General features: G+C 41.0%; 1 protein-coding gene across 4 annotated transcripts; it reads right to left on the bottom strand.

The window, feature by feature from the left end:
• Positions 1–1,370: 1,370 nt before the first annotated feature.
• LOC139981941 (uncharacterized) lies at positions 1,371–11,769 on the bottom strand. 4 transcript variants are annotated; one of them, XM_071994360.1, is made up of 5 exons: positions 11,592–11,769; positions 8,803–10,500; positions 7,512–7,709; positions 6,235–6,336; positions 1,371–2,052 (listed from the first exon to the last, which is right to left on the bottom strand). In XM_071994360.1, exons 2-5 carry the CDS (start codon positions 10,462–10,464, stop codon positions 2,038–2,040), a joined length of 1,977 nt encoding a protein of 658 aa, XP_071850461.1. In that variant the 5' UTR covers positions 10,465–10,500; positions 11,592–11,769; the 3' UTR covers positions 1,371–2,037. The 4 variants fall into 4 exon arrangements, with proteins under 4 accessions (XP_071850461.1, XP_071850463.1, XP_071850464.1 ...); XM_071994362.1 differs by lacking the exon at positions 11,592–11,769 and adding an exon at positions 11,331–11,472; XM_071994363.1 differs by lacking the exon at positions 11,592–11,769 and adding an exon at positions 11,260–11,398.
• Between the last annotated feature and the right edge of the window lie 258 nt (positions 11,770–12,027).

The raw sequence follows: 12,027 nt of genomic DNA, 5'->3' as shown, positions 1-12,027 counted from the left end.
GATAAAACCACAACTGAACCTGAGCTCAAGCACTAGTTGACAGAAAACTGTTTTAGAGTTAATGAGGCAGCGCACCCCTCTCATATGGTAGCATACTGACTCTGAAAATTGACTATTATGATAGCTTCTTGAACTGGCAATAAAACAGCATGGTGGTCGTGTTTTCTTTAAAAGAAATATATAATCCAGAGAAAAATTTAATTTTGACAAATGGAAGCACGAACAGATAAAGCATCCTAATGAAATTTGCATTAAATTCCTATGTTATTGCTTTCCTCTAGACTAGCCTTAAAAGGCATTGAAGACTCGCCCCAAATTGCGGGCGCGCTCTGAAAAAGTTAACTTTCTGTTGCTTACAAGTGAAGTTTTTCTCTTGTTGCTACAAAATGCAGATAGTAATGAAACGTGTTACCTTGTTATCTTTAGCTGGACCTGAGAGATCCATCCCTGTATCGTTTGTACACTGTGCTGTGGGTATTGACCGCAGCTGTATGTACTGACTGTACACTACTGTCTAATTACCGAAGGTAGCAAGCTGTGTGCGTATTTTCCGGGATCGATGGTGGTGTCTAACACTTCTGTTACACTTCTTCGAAACTAGGTCAGATTACCGGCATTAGACGTTTCTTTATGCCGGAGTCTTCACACCCTTTAAAAGGTGCTCCAAAATATGCTAGATAGTCGAACACTGGTCATGCATGCTCAAAACATCAACAAATCACTTTATTGCCAACCTGGTATTACTTTGTCTTAGCTAAGACATTTGATCACCTTCTTAGGACGCTACCTGATATTTGGGGGAAAAAAAACCTTTCAAATTTGGAAGAGGTCAGTACCACAGAGACTGTAAACATTTGGAAAACTGTCAGTGTATTCAGCATGTTAACAGTTTGGGAGCCAATACTGATATAATACAGTATGAGGTATAGAGATGATATTCCACGTGCCATGAACAAACTTTGAACCTTCATAAATCAAATACCATTGATATGGAAGAACAAACTTGGTGGAAAATGTTCAGTAGAATTCATTATTTGACCTGGACAATGAATATTCATTATATTGCTATCGCAGGAAGTTTACGTTGATATTAATATTCCAACTGCTGTCCATCATCATCATTTAACTAATGATGAAATAAACTGTGAGTTATGAGTGTCTTAAATTGAGTAACCGATACCTGGAATGCAAAACCTTATATTATCCACGCTTCAGATGACATTCACTTATATTTGTCATCTGTTATCAACTCTTTCTTTCCCCGATGGCACCACTCCCCCATCCCCCCCCCCAAAAAAAAAAATGATAAAAAAAAAAAAAAAATGAACATAGAAAACCAAAGAAAACTAACATCCAAATTAATTTGATAAATTTTTTCTGATCTATTTGATATTGCACACTATCCCTTGTTTTTTCTGTCTCTTTCTTCATTTTATTTGTTATATATATATATTTTTGTTGTATCTTTCAAGCTAAAACATATAAGGACACTACACTGATATTGTTCTATAGATGTATTCCTCAAGTTAACGCCTACCATTGGTTGGGTTCATATGTTAACACTCAAAGATGAGAGGATGACATACTAAAATGTGTGTATGTATGTATGAATGTATTTAAGATCCTCCTGCAAGCAGGAACTCGCGAGGAAGCCTCATTGGCTTAATATCAAAGCCGCAAGCTGACCGAAGTCAGTCTCTTAGACTCATACTTAAGGTCCATGATTATGAATTGTGATTTGTCAACAACTCTGTGACCAGACGACATACATTAATCTTGGAGTGACTCGAACTCGGGACCTTATGATTGGAAGGCACCTACCAATAACCACTTATCTCATATAAGTTCAAATCAAATATTTGTTTTGGAACTATTAAATTCACATTCCCGTAGTCAATATCATCCAAAGCTTGTGTTTTAATAAGTAAAGCCTCTTGAACCCTGTCCTTGAGGTTGTGCCGTTGCTGTTCACTGACCAAAACAACAAGCTGTTGCCCTCAAAACAAAATGCTGACCTCAGAGCTCGTTCGATAAACATCACAGGTCACTCGTCTGCAAACGGAGAGAGAGAGAAGAACATGTGATGCGTTGAATGTATTCAAAACATAACAGAAGAACTCGTTAACAAATTAAAATTAACAAAGGATGGTCTCAAACTGAGTGACCTTCTTAAAGACATGAAAATGTACTCTGCAACAGGGTACAATAATCTTTCATCTCTCCCATAAGCCGTTCAACCCTGCTAAATAACCAAACAAATATTGCCTTGGCCACTATAACAGTAGGCTGTAGGCACCAAATTATAGCATGAGCACTATAATTTGCTTTCCTGGAGGTCTTCACTCTCCAAATTGATCTCAGACATTTTGTAAGGAACACTCAAGATGACTGAATGTCCCAGTGAGGAAAATTTCCTCAAAGGTTGTAATAAAGACAGTTTAAGAATTTTGACCAAAGGTGACCATAATTGAATATCTAGCATATTTGGGGCCAATACAGGATATCGCAAACCCACATTCAGAGATCTATCTAGGCTTGAATCATTGCTTTTAAAACCAGTTCAGTGTATAGTAATCATGTGTGCATAGCAGTGCACCTTACCACATGGGATGACCACTGCCCCCATCCCACCACCCCAGGAGAGAGCCGCACAGAAACCACAGGAATGTAAAATGTATCTACTCCAACCACTTACTCCCGTCCTGCAATAAGTTCTACCTCTTTTGCATGTAGGACTTGGATGGGCTTGTCAAACAGTATAATACATGACAGATAGAGAAGTGTGCACTTATTTATCGTTATATGGCCATTTTCATAGCAATACGACAGTAGCATAGCCCAGTTTTTTTCAGTGGGGGGGGGCGCTGGGGGGCTTGACCATTTCCTGGGAGGGCGTCTTGTTACTATCTAAGTGGAGCACCACCATGAGTTGGCGCGCAGGGTACAACAATTTTTTAGCTAAAAAGGCCTCCTAGATCGTTGGAAATGACACTTCCCAGGCCTTGTAAGCTGCTGTAAAGTTTTCTCAACATCCTTTATTTTAAGATCCCATGTCTTGATATGGTCATCAAATAGTTTAGTAAAATAGAAAGAAAAAACAGTCTGGTAAGTTACTTTGAAATACCATGACATATCTTTAGTGAGTTTGACACCGGCATTGACATTTTTCGACAAATCTGCAAATTGCGCGTGGAAAGTAAGGAAAGCTTTACTGGGCTTTCAGCCAAGTAACATACTGAAATGACCAAACTATATGTCAAACTGACATCAAAGATTGTGTCTGAAATATTATAAGGGTGATAGACTGATTGGCCGGTAGTTCTCAGCGATAGTATTGTCTTGCAAATTTGTTTTTTTAGCGGTTTTAAGAGCATCCGGGCACATCCCAGAAGTGAAAACCTGATTAAAAATGTAACAGAGTATCGAGGCAATGACGCGAGCAATGATGTGAGAAACATGTGTATGATGTCAGCGCTTTTTTACCTTTTAACATCTTCTTTAGAATTCCAGTACCTGGAAACCACCTTTCTATAAGGGCATAGTATAGCTCACTAGCTTGTTTGATCAGTTATTGTGCACTGGTTACAAGATCCTGGTTGGCTGTTTGTATTAGTATTTATTCAGGCGCGTATAGAGAGGGATTTTTGAAGGGAGGGGCGAACCTGTAGGCAAATTATCTGAGCCGTAGATTCGGCATTGTAAATTATCTAGGTGTAGCGCCACCATGATTTGGCTCGAAGCGCACCAGAAAATTTGGGCCGAAAATGTCTCCCAGATCGCTGGAAATGGCAATTCCCTACGCATTTCAAGTTGCACATATTAAAGCATTTTCTATTTTGAAATTACTAGCAATATCATAAAAACGTACAAGAATATGCTCAAGGGGGGGGGGGGGGAGGGCGGGAGGAGCGGTCTCCACCTTCGTTTCTCCACCTTCGTTTCCCCCCCCCCCCCCCCCCGCGCCTGTAATTATTAGAGCAGGATTTAAATAAATTGACAGTCGTTTCAGTGCGACTACTGTAGATGTCTTCTCGGCCTATGCCCTATGTCACGTCAGGTTTTTTCAGCAACTATAGCCTACTGCCGGTCTGCGGTCGAAGGGTCGTTCATGAGTGGTCATCATGGAGATTCAAGACCACTCACACCAATGATATATTTTCGCACATGTAATTTTTTTCGACACCCAAAATCCCAGTGGGGGGCGACTGGGGGGGCAACAAGCTTTCATGGGAGGGCTGTTGCCCCCCATGCCCCCCCCCCCCCCCCCCCTGTAGCTATGCCACTGCAATATGACCACAGTGCAATGAAGTAGTGTGTACTCTTTGAATTAAATTAAGTCACATTATGTACAGTAAATCAACCATGAGACCATGAGATATGCATTCTAAGGATGATACATGCAAATGTTAATCACTTCTTTTCAGAAGCAAACACTGACTCCTTATATACTTATATAGTAGTGTGTACTCTTTGAATTAAATTAAGTCACATTATGTACAGTAAATCAACCATGAGACCATGAGATATGCATTCTAAGGATGATACATGCAAATGACTCCTTATATACATGTATACATGGCACAGTTGTATGCAGTGTACACCCACTTTTTACATATATAGCACACTGTTGCATACAGTATACGACCCACTCCTTACATAGGCCTATATGGCACACTGTTGCATGGAGTGAACACCACTCCTTACATATATGGCACACTGTTGCATACAGTATACGACCCACTCCTTACATAGGCCTATATGGCACACTGTTGCATGGAGTGAACACCACTCCTTGCATACATGGAACACTGTTACATGGAGTGTACACCACTCCTTACATATATGGCACACTGTTGCATGCAATGTACAACCACTCCTTACATATATGGCACACTGTTGCATGGAGTGTACACCACTCCTTACATGTATGGCACACTGTTGCATGGAGTGAACACCACTCCTTGCATACATGGAACACTGTTGCATGGAGTGTACACAACTCCTTACATATATTGCATACTGTTGCATGGAGTGTACACCACTCCTTACATATATGTCACACTGTTGCATGGAGTGTACACCACTCCTTACATAATGGCACACTGTTGCATGCAGTGTACATCACTCCTTACATATATGGCACACTGTTGCATGCATTGTGCACCCACTCCTTACATGGCACACTGTTGCATGGAGGGTACACTACTCCTTACATATATGGCATACTGTTGCATGAAGTGAACACCACTCCTAACATATATATGTAACACTCAGTGAAAAGTGCACTTTGGAATGACAAATATTAACAAGTGACTAGTGCTGTGGCCAAGTGGATAAAGGCAGTGGCCATTTTAAGTAACAAGGCTTAGAAATCTGGAAGTTCCGGGTTCGATACCCGGCTGGGTCACAGTAAGGTGGGTTTTTCATCCAAGAGCAAGCTACCTCTTTCCATCTGAAATGACTTTTCTTAATTAGGAAAAGATTCCAAATTTGAGTTAAAATGTAGAATTGGAAGCCACCAGATGTGAAAGTTACGACATTCATGGTCGCTTAAAAATAACTGCCTGTGAATATAGTCTACTGGAAGTACAGCACATGTACAGAAAGTGAGCACTACACTTGGATTGAATGGCAATTTGCCCATTTTCATTTTAAATAGCAATTTGCACAGTTTGTGTAATCAATATGCCCGTGTCACATATCACATATCAATGTGGTTATTGAGCATGCCAATTTGCCCAATTGTATAGAAATGTGACCATTTATTGCCAAGCAATATATATGTAAAACATTTTGTAACAATTGTCAAGATTCACATTGCAATTTGTCAATCTTCAAAAATAATATGCCCCATTTTGCATAGCAATACGACCACTTTGCACACCATTTTGTAGATTTTATCAACAATCTTTCCCATGTTACATTATTACATGTATAGCAAAATTGCACAATTTTGCATATCAAATCGCTCAGTTTGCATAGCAGACTACCATTATGGAAATAATTTAGTGTACAAATTTTGCATACTGTAGCACTTTCATGGACTATAAAATTTTGTCTCTTATAAAATACAAAGTTTCTGTGTCCGATAACTGCTATGTAGCTTTCGCACATGTATAGCAATTTGCCCATTCTGCATAGCATTTTAGTGGAGAAAAAATTAATCACTGCATTTCAAGGGCGCCCTCTATTTGACTAGATTCTCTGTGTTACATATATTCTAACTGTACCTACCTCAACAACAGTAGTTGGAGGTGTGAAGCTGTGACTTGATAAACTTCTGGTCTGGTCTGGCACCAGAGATGTGACTTCTATAGTATCCATGGTGATCATGTGCTATAAAAGAGCATTAAAATGGAAAAACCAAAAAAATACAAAAGATGTAGCACAGGTAGTAACTTAACCTGCACAGTCAAGGGGAAGGAAAGAGCAATTGTTTTTACACCATCACAGGCCAACAACCTCTGTCAAGCACCCATACCCCCCCCCCCCCCGCTCCACCCAAAAACACCTCTATGCCCATAAGCAACCTCACCCAACATACCCTCTGCTCTATAACCCTATTTTCTGCTTCAAGAGCTGCCTTCATACATAGAGTATCTTGAGATTCAAACTTCAATGAATATATCCATGACAAACTGGAGACACATATTATATAAATTCTAAGAAACAGGGCAGCAGCCTGGGGTGGTGGGGGGGGGTAGGGATCATAGCCTTTTCTATATTTGCCAAGTCTACAATTTTTGAAGAAAAAAAAATTGAAAAAAAAAGAGTCCAAACAATGGCAAAATTATAAATAATCTTCAAAAACAAATAATAGCCTGCTATAACCATATAAGATGTTTTTCAGTGCCATTGCATCGGCAAAAAGCCTCCTGCCATTTTTTTTCTCTGGACATGAAATATTCACCTCTGTACTATGCACAGGTGCCCCTTTTGACAATTTTACTTCTTCCCCTTATTCTTGTCACACTAATTTTGTATACGGTCTTCCAGAGATTCAGACCACTCTTTCATTCTCCTGGTCATCTTCACTTAGCTGACATAAACTATCAACACAACAGGGTATGTACTACCTGTTTATCTGGTCTTAGGGGTAGCGTTCAGATTCAGCTTGCGAGAATCACTACTTTAGCTGTTTTGTGTGGTCAGGGATTTATCTTATGCTTTGTTTGCTAGCAAGTATAAATTGATGAAGGGAAGCTTTCTCCACAGAGTTACTCCAGCTTCCTCTTTGTGATATACTTGCTTTACATTTTACTCTTATACTGTACTTTACTTCATTACTTTGCATTTACACAGTTTATACTGTACTGTTATCCATCTATTCAGAATACATTATAATAGTGTTGGATCTCTACAGGGTACAATAATAATATAACTGGAAATCTTACTCTACTTGTGTTGTGTTTATTTATGCATCCCCTGTTATACACCCACAAAAAGTAACTAGCCTCATTTATATTCAATAACAAAAGGCAAATCCACTACGATCTTTTCCAAAGACTCACCTCTTTATCGTGGGTCTGCATGTGAATAGTGAGGGCGCTCTGTCTCTTTGCGGCATAGCTGCATTGGTTGCACTTAAAGGGTCTCTCTCCGGTGTGTTTCCTCATGTGGATCGTGAGTCCTTTCTTGTCGATGGATGAAAACTCGCACTGCTGACATCTGTGAGGCCGAATCTTGGAATGTTTCGCCATGACATGTTTCTGTTGGAACATAAAGACCGTCCAAAAGAAACAAATCATATTCATACGAATGCTGTGAAATGCAATTGATTGTCATGCTTGGATGACTTTGGGCATATTTTTAGTCTTGATCATTCATAGTCCTTTGAGTGCTAGTATCGTTAGAACTACAGCTATTTTTTGAGTTCTAAGATATCACTTTTTAAAAGTATGCTAAATATCCTAGGAATGCTCCTTAAATGGTGTGAAGACTCGCGCAAAAACAAATGTCTCGAATGCCAGTAATCTGACCTATTTTCAAATGAGGTGTAGCAGAAGTGTTAGACACCACCATCGATCCCAGAAAATACACACAGCTTGCTACCATCAGTAATTAGACACTAGTGTACAGTCAATACATACAGCTACGGTCAATACCCACAACACAGTGTACATAGCATAGATGGACATCTCATGTCTAGATAAAAGATAACAAGGTATCATGTTCCATTACTGTCTGCATTTTGTAGTGACAAGCCGAAAACTTCACTTTCAAGCAACGGAAAGTTAACTTTTTCAGAGCGTGGCACGCGTTTTGGGGTGAGTCTTCAATGCCTTTAAAAGCTTACTTGACAATGGCCACATCACTGCAGGCTTTGATGTTAATCCATTGTTTTATGAGTTTTATAATCTCTAATTCTTTTAACTTCACATTAACAGCAGAGCACACTTTATTGGCATTCAACACATTTTGTCCTGGAAAAAATCTACCCTGGTCACTTAAGGTCTTATATGCTTTCCTAATATTGAGCTTTGTGTTGTATCTAACCTGATGGTCTTTGTATAGACTAGAAAGTACAGCCTGAACTGACAGTCTTTTTTTTCATTTCAACGGTGTACAACGTATCAACGTTACTTTTAGGCTTTTTACCTTTAAGGAAATATTCCAGTGTCAGCCAACATCACATAATATCTTAAGAGAGGAGGAAATTATTTGCCACAGGCTTTAGCTGAAAGCCCTGTCTCAATATCTCGTCCCTAACTTGAAATATGGTTGGCTTAAACGTTACCCAATTTAGGCCGTTTGCCGTGATCTCCAAACATGTTTTTTGTTTCCCCATTGAACTCAACTCACCTTGAGGGTGCTAGAGTCTGCACTAGCATAGTGACAGTGGATGCACTGGTAAGGCCGTTGGCCTGTATGTTTACGCAGGTGCACCCTCAGGTTGTCTTTCTTGTACGTCTTATAGTCGCAGTGAGGGCAGCACAGTGGGTTGACCTTGTTCGTATGCATCGGGCTCTGGCAGTGCAGCTTCAGCTTAGCGGCCGATATGAAGGTCTGGTCGCATACTCGGCACCAGATTTCGGCGGTGTGTTTCGTGGCGTGGTTCCTGAAGTGTTTCTCGAAGCGGGTCTGGTATTCGCACTGGTCGCACTGGTAGATCTCGCAGGTGTTGGAGTGCTTGGCTAGGACGTGATTCTTGACGCTGGCCTTGGTGGCCAACGCGAGCCCGCATATCTCGCACAGGAATGTGTTCGTACGTAGATGCTTCTTCTCGACGTGATTGGTCAGTTCCTCCTCCGTGACGTATCTGGCCCGACACTTCGGACACGAGTGCTTCCGTTTGCTCGTCCTGACCTGCTTTGGAAACGGCGAGATGATGCCCAGGGACTGGGCGGTCGGGATGATGGCGTCGCTCTTACTGCTCTTCTTGAACTGCAGCATCTCGAGAGGTTTGTCTCCGCCACGATGCGTAACCACGGTGATGATGGACGCTTCCGGATTGCTCTCGGACGCCGATCTCACCAGCCCGTTGATGTCCATCCCGCCTTTCTGCTCTTGGCTTGACGAGTGGCTGAGAACGATGGAAGTGGCACGCTTGGACCCTGGTAGGTCCTCTATCTGGGTGCCCTCGGGGGGTCGTTCGGGAATGACCTGTAGTGCCGTACCGTGAATGTCAGTGTGTTCAATTAGTGAGGGTGATGGGTCCCTCGACGGCGACTGCAATACAATCTCCACCGTTTCCTCCTCCATACTTTGCACCGTCGGTATATCGTGACAGGGTTCCAGCATCACCACGCTACCGCTGGCTTTAGCCTCCATCTGATCCAGATCCTTCAGATCCTTGTTCGGATCGGGCAACCTCAGAGAGACCTCACTCAAATTATAAACCGTGCTCGGATTCTTGTCTTCGCAAGTGTGAACGCTCAGCTGATGGTACTCCTTGTCCTCACGGTTGTAGGATGCGGCTGTAACCTTGGCGACCACGGTCTCCCCCTCGGTCAGTGTCGGTGTTCCCAGACCCACCAGTACCTCGAGGGCGTTAGATATGGCCGCTGCGGCTGCACAGGTCTTGTCGTCTGCGCTCTCCTTTTCGGCATGTTTCTCCTTTTCTGTCAAGTGGTAATTACCTACTTGATCGTGCGCGACCTGCACCAGACCAGGCTTTGGCATGAAGACTAACGAAGGATCCAAGGGCTGACGAGTTCTTTCCGTATCGCTCGGAATCTCTCTCGATAAATTGTGAAGTTTGATGTGACTCTGTATCGCCGATTTTTGAGTGAAGCAAGAGCGACATATCGTGCATCTGTAGACTTCTATCAGAAATGTTTCCACAAACTGTTCCAGGCAATCTTCATGTTCTGATGTTAAACTTGCTTCAAGTCCATCTATCGATGAAGGATTCTGTTCAGGTATGACTTGATCTGACCTCTTCTCACCGCCACTGATGTACACATCGTTAGAGTTTCCACCAGCCGTAGGATGTATCTCCAAATTGATGGTTGCAGTAGCCATTGTTTTACACCACTATTACCTACCACCATAAGGTACCTGTATTCAAAGTGGGGGGGAAAAAAAAAGACAAAATAATTCAGAAATATACAGTGCTAAACCACTTAAATGTGACTCAATTGATGCCATATAGTAACACTTTTGTAACCTGTAGCCGTTTTGCAAATTGGCCACTATTTGCTTAAATAATTTGCTCCTATATATATCTGATTGCAGTAGGTACAGTACAGTACTCCGTTTGCCAAAAGTGGTCTTCGTAAATGATATTAAGAAATGGGTAGAAAATATGATGCCTCTCACAGATAGCCTACGATGAAATGCTTTGCAAAATCAAGTTTCAAACAATACATTATTTTCCTTTATTTGAGACTTCCTTTTTTTTGTGAGAACTGATCATTGAAAGTTGACTTTGAAGTTTTCTTTATTTAATGTGTTGGTGCTGAAACTGATAGCAGCTTAGGCCCATTGTAGTCTAGCCATTAGCATATACGCAGACCTAACAAATTTAGAATGTTTGTGGCCTTACAACAATTGCAGCAAGTTATACTGTTGAACTGTTCTCTTTGGACTCTTTGAGTACGAGTAATTTAGAGCTACAACAAGGCCATAGTGTACTGTAATTGTATACCTTATGAACGTTAGATAACCTAACAATACTATTGTAACGTAAGGGTACTACTACGGTACAGTAATACGACTAGCTAAGAGGTAACCTTAGAATAGGCAAGCCAATTAAGAGAGCCTAGCCTAGCTCTAAGTTAACGAGGCTATGCATAGGTTTACAGTAAGTACTGCTACCTCACACGAATAGAGTCTCAAAGAAGCTGTTGTAACATCCTTATCCTGGGTCACTAAACTAAACTACTTACTAGGCGAAATCACAAAATGTGTTTCTACATGATTAGTGAAGATAAAGGCACTCGTAACGTTTTGATTTTCATATAGGCTGACTGAGTCAATTACAATGTCCAAGGGAACTATTTCGTAAATATCATTGAACGACGTACAGTAACGGTGTAAACGTATGACAAATTTCTCGTGAAACCAATACATACACAATTAAAAGTCGCGTAAATCAGTAGGTAATGCAGCAGGCTATAGAAGGCCAATACCAAGAACTGAAAATTTACTTGGAAGGTTGTCCATAACGTCGATGCATCTGGCCAACAACTCCCTGGTACATAAAAAAAGCGAAATATACCGAGATAAATCGATCAAAGCTATTTCTTCAAAGAATGTAAAACGGGGAAGCGTCTTATTTCCCTAGCCGTTTGCTATGGTCTACTTGTACCATAGAAATTAAAGTAAGGAGAATAATGTCATGCTACATATACTCCACACAAAATGTGGAGGCGCTCTGCTTAAACGGCAGGAATGTACCGGCGCGTAAGACAAACATTACGTCTTTGACATAACGTGATAAAGTTCATAAAATCACTCGAAGTGGTAAAATCGTGTGCCGTATTTGCGTTTCCACATCGTCAAAACTGTGTTAGTGCACTGCAGTTTGACAGGTAATTCTTAGGAAGATAAAGTGGAAGCGATTACATAGAAATCTAATTATAT

Source organism: Apostichopus japonicus, chromosome 16 (assembly GCF_037975245.1).
Source record: "Apostichopus japonicus isolate 1M-3 chromosome 16, ASM3797524v1, whole genome shotgun sequence".
Lineage (NCBI taxonomy): Eukaryota > Metazoa > Echinodermata > Holothuroidea > Aspidochirotida > Stichopodidae > Apostichopus > Apostichopus japonicus.
The sequence above is the reverse complement of the archived record's forward strand: the minus strand, read 5'-3'. Positions and strand labels throughout refer to the sequence as shown.

Excerpts from the sequence above, each read along its gene's own strand:
- LOC139981941 (XM_071994360.1), bottom strand. The coding sequence starts at position 10,464 with ATGGCTACTGCAACCATCAATTTGGAGATACATCCTACGGCTGGTGGA. Across the intron at positions 7,710-8,802 it reads CAGACTCTAGCACCCTCAAG|AAACATGTCATGGCGAAACA; the intron begins GTGAGTTGAGTT and ends ATGTTCCAACAG. Across the intron at positions 6,337-7,511 it reads TGCAGACCCACGATAAAGAG|CACATGATCACCATGGATAC; the intron begins GTGAGTCTTTGG and ends GCTCTTTTATAG.